We start from the raw sequence: 12,479 nt of genomic DNA, 5'->3' as shown, positions 1-12,479 counted from the left end.
TACATTTGTCACAATCTGTTTATTGTCCACATACGTTATTTATTAGCCAGTTATCTACAAGTATTATTTACCACAGGCAAACTAAATACTGTGCTTTTAAGAAACCTGCATAGAAATGATTGGATGTTTCTTTTATTTTGGACATATTTACAAAAGGAATTTCTATGTGTGTCAGCAATAAATAATCCCAATATTCAAAATGTCAGTGCTCATGCACACACTGACAAGATGGCTGCATGCTTTAAAAATAATTTTTACAGTACAGTCTCCTTCATAGCCCTCTCTCTAATAATAGCAGAAAGTGCATTTTCTTCCATAGTATTTTTCCTTTTCTTCCATTTTCATTTAGTCTTGCTTCTGAGGGATACAGCCTTCCATCTCAACAACTTCTGGCCAGCCTTCATACTTGTTTGTGTCCTTGTTATTCTTTATATGCTATAAATGGAAAATATCAATCTGCTGTTAACAAAGTCATTTATCCTTTTGCTTTAACTCATAGCTTTAATATATGTACTTATTTTCAGGCCATGGACAAAGAAAAAACATTATTAACTTTTGTGCTTTGAATCATACATAACAATCTGTAAGAATTCACCATATAAAGTCACTTGCTCAGGTAAAAAGTTAAGCCATAGAGGGAAAACATTTTTAAATTTTATTATAGATATTTGCTTAGGATGAGAGAAGCAAGGAAATTACCAACTGCATTAAAGCATGTCGTTTAGCCTTTTCAGCATAAAGGTAAAAATAAATAAGGATGCTAAATTTACAAGGCAATGAAAACAAATAGTGAGATTTGAAAGAAAATTTTATTTGTCCACCAAACAACCATCTACAGTCAGGTAAGACATTATTGCCTCCAAGAGTCTGCTACTGTTTCTGCACTTAGTTTCCCCTCCCTTAGAAAGCTGGCAGAAAAAACCACAACCTTACTCTGCTAGTGCAAATCTACTTCTACCAGAAATTAAAGGCAACATTGACACATGCTGAATTGTAACAGCTAAAGTATGGGAATATATTCTATTTCACAAATTTTATGATGGCAGCAATTTGAGAGAAGAGCAAAGCTAACAGCTGGGAACACCAGCACCTTAACTACCCACTTATCTCTTGGAAGTTCACCATTCTTAGTGCATCTAAAACACAACTTGGGCAGAAAGCTTTGAGTTCTTCAGGTTAATTTGATTCACCAAAAAGATGAATAATCTAGTTACTAGCATAGTAAGAGCTACACCATATAGGATTTTTTTTTCTTATGAGTCACCAAAGAATCTTATTTTTGTATGGTTAAAAGGAAGAAAAGGAAAAAACCTGAAAATAAGACTGTGCAATAGATACCCATCTTGAACAAATGCATGGCACTTAGAAAACATGCTATGCCTCTATTAATGCAAGCTGTTAAATGCCAGGAAGTTAAAGAATCACAAACCTGTTCAAATGGACTTTTAGTCTTAATTCCTTTCCCACCGCAGAAGACCCAGTTGTCCCTGAAGCCAAGGTTAGTAATGGATGTGCTTCCTAATTCAGCAATCAGTCTCCGAGCTTCCTCATTTAGCCTTGAACAAACCAGAGTTCATATGTGAATAAAATACATACCCTCAGAGCTTTCATTGCTCAGTGCACCAGTCTGCTTTCATCCAATTTAATATACTTTAAGTCAGTCAATATTGGGCAAGATCTATCTCTCAGAATCAGGTAAGGCAAGTTCTGAAATCACCTGATGCAAGAGCGCTGCTCTTTCATACTATAATCTCAAGGAACCAGGATATAAACCTACCACTATACCAACAAAATCCAAGAACCCTCTCCTGTGAGCATTTATACATCTCAAGTTCTGTTAGCAGTTCTCCAAGCAACTAAAAAAGTCAGCCTTTAAAGTGAACATTGTTTGCAGGTTCAAACTGAAGTGTAGATGAAGCAAAAGCTATTTTAGATTACAAGAATGAAATGAATATCTGAAATAAGTTCTCATCTGCTTGAGGAAGTTAATTCAAAATTCAGAATGCTGCTTCACAGCATGGTTCAGTGCCTGTAAACCCAAGTAGGATAATTTTAGTATCTAAAGGAAAACAGTTCTCTAAGATGATATATCATTCCAACATCTCCAAATAGCAGCTCTTTATTTCTTCCTTTAAGTTACTTAATGTGCCTGATTGCCAAACAAGACACAAAACTTCTGATTACTACTACCTATTGAGATATAGCTGTATGACTCACTTTAGCCAAATTTATGAAATAAATTTGTGCAGGTTATTTGCCCAACTTATACTCCAACTTTCTCAAGCATTAGGACAGCTTGATTCTTCACAATTTTGTTTCCAAGAACTGGCATTTATATTTACTATCAACTACCAGTGGTAGCTGTAGTATTGTCATTAAGCAGTAGATCTCTCTGTCAGCAAGACAAGGCCAAACACAAATTCTAGTTTAGCTGTATTCTATCTGCAAATAAACTTTCAAAATCATCAGCTATAACATGTTTACTGAAGTAAAACTAACCCTAGTTATTATCTAAAATATCAAAGAAGAAAGGGAGGAATGTAAAATGTAAAGAAACAAAACAACTGAACAGACCAACAGAGTGAAGATCCACCCTTGGCTAATACCCTAAGTAAAAATTACTTTCTTTTTTTCCCAAAAGCAGTGAAGGTAAGCACACTGGACTATTTACTGTAAAGATTGCATGCTGCAAAATCAGGACTTAGTCATAGTGAAGCTGCTTCTATATCAAAAATACAGAGAAGTTGTAGACAACAAATTGAACCAAAAGAGGAAAAAAATCATACAGACCACATTGACAAAAAAGTTAATTATTAGTAAAACAACAGAGGAAAAGGAAAGAAGTCTCAATTTTCACTGTGAAAAGCAATCCTTTGGATAGGTTGACTTAAGTGAGGAGTGGATTATAACACATATTCCACAGCAATTTTTAGTATCTATTGAAACTGACCCAAGTTGTGAAAGTTGGAAGACAATGTTTCAGGAGACCTAAAGCCTCTTAGGCTACAACTAGATTAATAAATTGAATAGCTTTGGGATAAAACAGTAAAACACTCAGGGCAAAAAATACAAGGCTCACATTAGTAACTTCTGTGACTTTAAATGTATGGCTACAGGCAAGGCGTGTTAGGAAATACGTCTGCCATCCTGTAATCACCAAATTCTGTCTTGGAGATGATCTGAAGAAAGTGCTGGATAGAACAGACACTTCCTACCAGAGTATGTGCTCATAATCATGTTCCTATATCTGGACCTATCTGAATTTACTAGGTTAAGACAGAATGAGCTATCAGCAAGAAAAAATCAGCACACCTATATCTGCTTAGTTTTAGTTTGATTTCTGTTATGCCCAAATCACATCTGCATTATAAAACTAAAAAAACTGGAAGTATAGTTTCAAATCTGTCATTTTGGAAGGACAAAATCCTATTAGGAGTAGTTGTGTGATAATGTATTTTTTTTGGTATACAACAGCATGCAAAAATGTTAGCAATATTTGCTATTTAAAATCAATTACATACTTGGTTGCACCATCATCATATGTTGCCATTAACACAATTGTTCCATCCTGGATGGTCTTCAGAAATTCAATAAGTGGCGCCACATCTGAAAAGAAAGAGAACATGAAACAGTTTAATAATAAGCAAAAATTATGTATTTCAACATCTGCAATGTCTTTCTGCAAAGACATTACTTTTAAGAATATTTGTAGAAATAATATATAATATTTATATATAGAATATATATAAAATTTGTAAACATACCTTTATAAAAAGATGCAGAGTGAGAGAAAGCTAAAATGCATCAGAGAACTCTTTATTTCATAGAAAGAGTTTAATCCTTACTGTGTAAGGACAGAACCACTAATGAGAACTACTCTGGAGAACAAGTCTGTCTGATTAACCACACCATTCCCTCCCACCTCAACTACTTATGTTTATTCAAAGTTGCACTCTCTCATGATTACAAAGCTAGAGGTGAAGCACTCCCTTAACTATCACCTTAAATCACACAGCAAAAGGAGTCTGGATAAGAAGGATGAAAAAAAGCACATTTGTCATTTCTCTCTGACCAGCGTAATTGCACCTACCTCCTCCCCACATGTCAAAGAACTTGGTATCTAATAATTCACCTGTTTTACCTGAAGGAAAAAAGAAAGAAACATTTGGTGCCATCAAATATAGCCAAAATTGTTTTACAGATAACATGCCCAACTCTTCTTACACTCTTTCAGACAAAGTGCTGCAGAAGACACTAGATAAATGAGTTATGGTAACATCTCTTTTATGGAAACAGTGTAGAGGTTTGTGAAAAAGTGCACGGAAAAGTAAGAGGAAAAAAGTGAGAAGATCCATGGAAGTGTTGGAGGCCAGGCTGGTTACAGCTTTAAGCAAGCTGGTCCAGTGAAAGGTGTCCCTGCCCATGGCAGCGGGGGTGGGACTGGGTGATCTTAAAGGTCCCTTTAGGCACAGACCATTCTATGATTGTAGACAAAATTCTGATTTTGCTTCAAATGGAATCTGAAATAAATGAAAACACCCACAGGCTCTAAAACCAACACAGACTATTCAGTTCATATAGCTGCCTTTTTTTAAAGTTAGTTGTGCAAAAATTGTATAGCTATAGACTGCCTTTTGTGCTATATGGAAAGTCACAAAGATTAAAATTAGACTGCATGTTTTGCTATAGACTTATTACTGTAAGTAGATTTAAACATCCAGAATAAATAGAAACAAGTGGACAATATAGTATATCTCATTACCTTTTCTTATTATGCTGTCTACAAAGGAGTATTTGATGGAAGGTGGAGGGGTTTTTTTAATATATGCATTCATTTAAAGTTTGGAAGACAGAAAGACTGGAGCTATAAAATACAAACATAGGTATTTTGCTTTTGAACAGATAGAGACAATTTAGGAAAGCAATAGAGGATTAGGAAGATTGTTCAAGTTATGCTTTAGATGGTGTAAATCTGAGTACGATCTTCAAATAACAATAATTTATATTGCAGTGAAATGACAAAGTGCTATCTCAGTGCTACAAGGAATCATTTCCTACACATTAAAGACAAATGTGCCAGTGCTGACATTCAGTTCAGCTTTCAAGGTAACACACAGCTAAACTTGTTTGGTTTTAATGAAAATGACAAACTCAGAACACAATTACTTAACAAGATGCATTTATGGACAAGGTCTATAAACCAAATATACTGATTCAAGTGAAGAAATAATGAACTGGTCTTTGTGTGTGGTAACAAAACTGCTAAAGATGCTAAAGAAGTTTCACTGAAAACAGAACAGAAGAATGCAGTCTACAGTTTAATTAGTGGTGGCAACACACAAGGTCAAAAGAAGCAGCATGCATCTCACATCTTTTTCTGGTTTTGCATTAGGAATTTACATGATGTATCAAAAAGACAATCACCACCACACTCCACATTACTATTTTTACAACCCATTTTTAGAAACAAAAATGCACTGAGTTTTTTCTGGTTTGTAACAAGGTGTCAGTGCCAATATCTGCAATTATCTCAGTATAAATAAGCTGAGTACTTCCTTTTCGTTTTGGTGCTTGCCTTTCACCCTCCCATAGTATTTCACCTTAAATTTCAGAAACAATTTGAAAATGAAGACAATCTGCCCACTGAAAATGTCACTTACCATTGACCAAGGCCATATTTATTCCTCTGCCAACATTATTTTTTACTCCACTCATTAAACTGCAACAAAATAAATATTTTTAATCAGGCAATCTTCTGATGTGAAATATTTCTGGTTTTAAATAGGATCAAGTTCTAAGAGAGACATAGTTAAAAGACCACATGTTCATGAGTACTTAAATGAAGCAAAATCTCCTTGAACTAATCTGTGCTCTTAAGGCATCGCTGAATTAAGAATAATATATCAAGTATCCTCAGCTGTATTGATTTCATTTCATTGCTTTATCATGGTTTCAAAGTACATCTGTATATTAAAAGTGCCACAAAAATAGTGCTGTTTATGTAGCTATATTATTCACGTTTTAAAAAATAACCAGATATTTATTTGTGAAGCTCAGCACAGTTACATAACCAATATTTTAAGTTTTTTTTTTTTTGCAAGCACACAATGAACAAAAATGAGTTAATGAGTTTAAAAGCCAACTGAACAGAAGCATTTAAAATTCACATGAAGAAATAAGAAAGGCAAAGCACTTAGCCACTCATACATGTAACAGGAAACCTAAATGCAAGAAAAATAGTTACCACACTGACAGGACTTCAAGCAAAAGCTGCATACAATCTTGGACTACAATCACACATCCCAAAACCATGTCAGGATCTATGACAGTAATTTATTGACCAAACTGAAGAGAGGCAAAGGGGCTGAAGTGTCCCATTGTGAAATGGAAGCCCTTCAGAGTAGTAAAGAAGAGGTAACAGGAATGTTAAGATTTAGGTAGGATGCTGTGCCGCCTTAGACCTTGGTGGCTGTACCACTCCAGTGGGAGGAAGCTTCCAGACCTCCTCATCCCTGTTCACTGGCAATTCACACAGTGTGAACAACTCTGTTCTGCCTTCAGGCCCCAAATACCCCAACATCAACATTTTTAAGCTAGGATTAAAAGAGGTAACATAAACAGGACAAATAGAAGTTTGGAACAATTACAAAATTTAAAATAATGAAGAAGCCTTCAGCTGAGAACAAAGAAAACATCTCAGCAAAAGCTTATAGGTGCACACATGTCGTTAGTTACAAACAGACTCTAGAAGATGCTTTAATTCCATCCCAATCAGGATTTCTTTAACCTCCCTGGCTGGCTTTAGGAAGGGGCTGCACATGTGTACAATCCTGCTATGTTCAAAAGTTTTTCACATTTCTTCCTCGGCAATATGATTTTCTGGTCATGTCTGAACACCACGCAATGCATCCTTACACACACAGCTTCCATGTCAGCTTTCTCCTGCCAACTTCTTAGTGATAGGCTAGGAACAAGAAATGGTCTATCATAGAAGAACGTCAAAAATCTTCCTCTCTGGTGCTATCTTTTGCACCCAGGATGAAGAAAGAAGCCAAAATTTAAAGGAATGACAAACTGAATAGACAAATATCAGAAATAGACTCAGTATTCAGAGAGGCTGTGAAAGACTACCAGATTAGGGCAACTCTTGGAAGAGAGAATTTAAAAGGTTTTAAAGAACTAGTAATCAGAGATGATAGAGTTCATATTCTTTTGGTAGTCCCTTAAGTTATACTATCTGGCAAAAACTTAATTGAAATTAAAACTATAATTCAGTAATTTCTGAAAGAAAACACTTGAAATTTCCTGCTGAAATTCAGAATTCAATTCTGGTTAGTAGGGAACTCCAGAAGTATTTTAGCCACTGCAGGATAATTTCTGCTCTGATCATGTGATTTTCATGTCACATCTGAGCAAGAAAACATACTAAACAAAAAAAATATATGGTAAATAAAGACTGGAACATAAATGAATAAAGGCAATGAAATTCTGAACCCATTCTTTTCCTCCTGCAAAATTTAGCAGGCACATAATTTACAAAAAAAAAAAAAAACAAAAAAAAAAAAAAAAACAAAAAAAAAAAAAACCAAAAAACCCCAAAACACAAACAAAAAAGAAAGATTATTTTCATTTTAACATTTTAACAAAATTCTTTGTAAATAAGTAGCAGTAGAAAAATATCTAATACTGAGGCTACTAGACTCTGAAACTCCACCCATGCATAAAGTTATAAAGGATTCAGATAAAACCTACAATGATCAATACAGGAATTACTAGTTACTAAAGGAATGTAGTACAACATTCTGTTATTGGGTAACTGTGGCACAATCATGCAACTGGCTTCATACTAAAGTAAAACTGCATGGAAGAGTTGCTGGTATAGAAGTAAATATAGCCCCTTCTAAAAAGCCCATGAAGTAGCAACTACAATATTTAAGATTTGATGATGAGTCCAGCATGGTTTTTTTCTAATTTGGATTATGGCCTCCCAATATAGAACAAGGCTATAACTGAACTTGTCAGAAATCAGAACCGAACTGGAGAGAAATCCTGTCTCACATTAAAATATCTATATAATAAAAAAGAGAAGGTGACAGATTATTTGCATTCTGAATTGTATCAGCAACTTTAGTGCTTTCATAATCCAAGTGACATCTTTACATTTAATACATAGGAAAAATACTCTACTTTGTAAATATCGTTCACAAATTATGAAAATTCATTCCTGCTGTCCTGTCTTGGAAGTATGAAGAACACAAGGTAATCAGAAAAAGAAAAGCCTTTTTGCAAGTGTGAGTTCACAGAGTATCTCTAAAAAAGGAGCTACCCAAGAGGAAATGACTTTTTTTCAGAGCTCTGATACATCACTTTATACCCTTGAGACAACTTGTGCATCATCACTAACACAACAGGCTGCAGTGCAACAGCTTCTCACAGGAGGGCAGCCCTTCATCAGGTTTAGAGTTCTTACAGAAATTTACAGTCTACATGTTGAGAGCTTTTCAGAGAAATAAAACCTCTTATAAGCAAAGCAGGAGATCATATAAAATCAATCAAATTTCCTGGTGGACACTTAGACAGACATGACCAGTTCCTCTCTGATGGAATTCAGAAAGATGTTTGCCAAGGAAAGGTGGACTTTAGAATCCAAAAGCTGGGCACTGAAGTACCTTCTTAGAGGACTTTTTCCAGCAACTACTTTTTTTTTCATCACTTTCTGCAGCAAAATATTTAGTAGGCGATTTTTCTTTTTTTTTTTTTTTGGACAGAAATTAAAAAAAAACCCAAAACAACTCTTCTTATTTAATCAGTCAGCAAGACATTAAAAAAAAGTCAAAAATCCCAAACAATCAACCCTACAATCCTGAAATTAAAACATTACTTGCATTCCCACAACTTGTAATCATTACATCAGCTTAAGTCTTCACAGATATTAAGCTTCCTATATTAAGCAACCAGAATGAGACAGTAGCACGTTTTGTAACACCAGCAGAAATACTAGGCTGAGATTAGATCAGCCTGCCCAAGGTCACCCAGGCAGTCAGCAGCAAGAATGGAAAGTGAAGGAGCAGCCCGTGGGTGCCCAGGTGAGCTCCTGCTGAGCTCCCAGCCACGCCGATGCTCTGCTGCAAACTGACCCCCACACAAGCCAGCAAGCCTGAGCTCAGCCAGCCCTACAGGAATGATACTTGGTGCTAACAACAGCCTTCTCTTTAGAGAAGATCACTTGAGACTAGCCTTACAGTTACTTTGGAGAGTAAAGTGATTTTTTTTTAATACATGGATTATTCTATTTAATTATTATGTGGGGTTCTGCTGTCCACAGAGAAGCTGCCATTGGCTCTAGAATTCATTAGCACCAGCTGCTGTGTGCTATCTGTACTAATATAGTGTGAGCTGAGAAACAGCTGAACTGGAGTAGCTTAAATGCAAGTGGAAGGCAAAAGCATTAAGTGTGACTGATATTTTTAAAAAATCCCCTTCCAACGACACTGACATTATGTCTTTTCTGACATGTCACCTGCAAAATCAAGTGGATTAGATTATGTTATAGGAAGCTGCACGTTCAGGTTGTTCCTGCTCATTATCACTCAGAGGAAAAACACAGTCTAAAAATAAATATTAATATTCCCATTATGGGGGTTTACTGAAAAGTACTCAGCTAAATGCTTTATGCACAGTATTATTGATAATACTGTGTCAAAAACATTATTAAAAAGAAGAGTTAAATCCAAACTGTGTCTCAAGCAGTTGTTTTCTTCCTTTCACTTATATAAACTTATATAAAGTTTTTTAACCTTAGCTACCATCAGCACAGTTAAATAACTATCGATCATTAAAATATTATTTTCCCCTTTTGAAGGCAACCTTGGAAGAAACGTAGAAAATACATTCTGACATTGGTACTGAGGAAATATAGTTTAAAAATTACTCGCAGAAAACAATACAATTATTCACTGAATTACTATTAGAGGCACCAGGACAAGTTACTTAGAGACAGGTGTGCATCTGACTTGACAAAGCCCAACTCCTAAGTCTGTAAACCTGAAACAAAGTGCAAGCTATCTTGCATGTATTAAAACAACATACATTTCTGCATTTACTGCAGAGCATTAAGTGTGCTTTGTCAGAGATAAGGTTATAATGCAACAAGACCTTTTCATGGAGTTCATTGCAAAAATACCCTAATTTACACTGCTGATTTTGTGTACAAAGTGATCTAAGTATTTGAAAGAGACACTTAGAAACAACAGGTAAAAATACTTACACATTATCCTCTACACAAATTTTAGGTCCAACTACATTTGCTGCTCCACTTGACATTTTGAATGCAAAATGCTTTTCAGGACAAGCTTTAGAGATCCCACACTTGTATCTTGGAGGTTTTGTAGCTTTCAAAAGGAAATAAATCAGGATTTTAGAGAACACCACAGGTAGGCCAACAGACAAATATATTCTGAAGGAATTCAAGGAAGAGAGCAAACACTATCTCATCCGTAGTTACATAGCATTTTAAAATAATCTAAGCTCCTGAAGCACCTCATTATTACAACTTCTTGTTCTCACCCTGCTGCTTGCTCTGCCACCATCATCAAAAGCCACAAGCCAAAACTACAAAACAGACTTTACCAGAAATTTAGGAAAATCAGGAGAAGAGGAAAATTAGTTTCTGATTGCATTTGAAGTGTAATTAAGACTTTCTTAACTATGAAAATTCATCAGTCTTTCTGTTATTAGTAAAAGCAAGGCACAGCAGTAATACATGCCTATGAATACTCACAGCGTGCAGCTGCATCCAATGCTGATCTAGCTAAAATGAAAAAAGAAAGTTTTACAAGATGTTACTATTAAAGTGTCATCTGCTATATCATATCCTATAAATGTAAAAATCTTTCTGTACCCCTATAAAAACAGGCTGGTTGAAATGAAGTATCAAATCCACCTGAAAATTATGCTGCAAGAAAAAACAACTTTTATGCCTTAGGAGAATTAAAGTGATTAGGAATCCCATTCAGAAGCACTGCTTTCATTTATGGCTCTCAGAGAGTCGTGGAGCAAAAACCCACAGAGATCCAACACCTCTGAGAATTTATGGAATTCAGGGGATTGAAGTAAAATTAATTCCCTCCTTACAGCTTCAATGGCACGGGGTTCCTATCACCTAAACTGAAAGCCTGCAGTTCAGGTGTATTTCAACCCAACCATTCATGACTCCCTTTCCTGAGATATGAAGAGACACAAGTGCCCCCACCATGCACACGAGTGAATGACACCTGAATGACACCTCTGTCTCAACAATTACTAGAGATGTCTCTGCTGACTGCTTCAGATGGCAGCTCACGCTGCAGTAATCCAGAACTAAAGAACACAAACTCCACCCATGTACCAAACATTGTATGAGGCTTTTTTTTTGGTAATAAAAAGCACCTTGAAAGAAAACTCTGGTTCAAAATAGACTCTGAAATTTGAGATACCTCAACTGCTAATCTTTATCTGTGTAGAACACCTGTGCACATCTGAAATGTTTTGATTACTGCACATTCAACTTAACATGGTAGCATACCTGCACAAGAGAAAAAAAACCCCCAAAACAAATTCTAAATCTCTTTAGCAGTAGTAAGGCAGAGCACAGATTTCCAGAAACATGATTCAAGTAGTCTGATTTATTACTCTACACTAAGACTTCATTTCCAGTAGACAAAAAAGGAGGTAAAATTATGTATCCTTTGCAGACAAAAGAATCAAAATTATTAAGAGAGTAGGCTAAATATTTCATACAGGAAATAATTTAATACACATATTACATGTAAAAAAATAAGCACACATACTAAAGATAAACAATTCTTAAGTTGAAGAGCTCAGGAAAAACTAATGTAATATTCTTGATAAAGCCTCAAGTAAATATTAATAAATGTCCAGAGAAAACAAAGTCATCACTTACCAAATATGTGTCCTAAGTTTGCATCCATTTTTATTTCAAACACTTGAGATATGACATAAAACGTCAATAAAAATATTGCTATGACTACTACCAACTTTGCAGCACCTGTTAAGAAACAAAATGTTTCAAAAAATTACCTGCAAATGGTAACATTAGTTTACCGAAATTAGCAACATGAGAAATGTGTATCAGATTACATTCCGGGGGAACTCAGAAACAGGATGATCATTTGTGGATCTACTAAACAGAATAAATCTGAAAAAAGGGTGGATATTATTATGTAGGATGGATATTATAATGTAGGATGGAACTGCACCAATCCATCAGGTTATGCAATGCACTCCGGTCTTAACTTTCTCTGAATTCATGCTTGTCTGACACTTTAGTACACCAACTCAGCTCAGCAGCCAGGAGAAACCAGACTTCCATGAAAATCCAGCTTAACCAAAGGAACTAAGATGATCTACCTGGCTGTTATCCAAAGACAAAATTCCCACTTTTCCCATTCCTTGCATGCTCTTAGCCATAAGTACCTGGT

General features: G+C 35.4%; 1 protein-coding gene across 2 annotated transcripts in view; it reads right to left on the bottom strand.

Moving 5' to 3' along the window:
- Positions 1 to 12,479, bottom strand: part of FAM3C (FAM3 metabolism regulating signaling molecule C) — a 28,300-nt gene continuing 15,821 nt past the window's right edge. The window contains exons 3-10 of one of the 2 annotated variants that reach the window (XM_064422287.1): positions 11,942 to 12,046; positions 10,781 to 10,810; positions 10,268 to 10,391; positions 5,661 to 5,719; positions 4,091 to 4,141; positions 3,522 to 3,606; positions 1,430 to 1,556; positions 1 to 435 (exon numbers count right to left, since the gene is read on the bottom strand). In XM_064422287.1, the coding sequence (XP_064278357.1) occupies positions 346 to 435; positions 1,430 to 1,556; positions 3,522 to 3,606; positions 4,091 to 4,141; positions 5,661 to 5,719; positions 10,268 to 10,391; positions 10,781 to 10,810; positions 11,942 to 12,046 (671 nt within the window). In that variant the 3' untranslated portion in view covers positions 1 to 345. The remainder of the gene's footprint in view (positions 436 to 1,429; positions 1,557 to 3,521; positions 3,607 to 4,090; positions 4,142 to 5,660; positions 5,720 to 10,267; positions 10,392 to 10,780; positions 10,811 to 11,941; positions 12,047 to 12,479) is intronic. The other variant, XM_064422288.1, reaches the window with a different exon arrangement.

This window comes from Passer domesticus, chromosome 5 (genome assembly GCF_036417665.1).
Source record: "Passer domesticus isolate bPasDom1 chromosome 5, bPasDom1.hap1, whole genome shotgun sequence".
Lineage (NCBI taxonomy): Eukaryota > Metazoa > Chordata > Aves > Passeriformes > Passeridae > Passer > Passer domesticus.
Note: the sequence above shows the minus strand (reverse complement) of the source record. Positions and strands in the feature narration are given on the sequence as shown.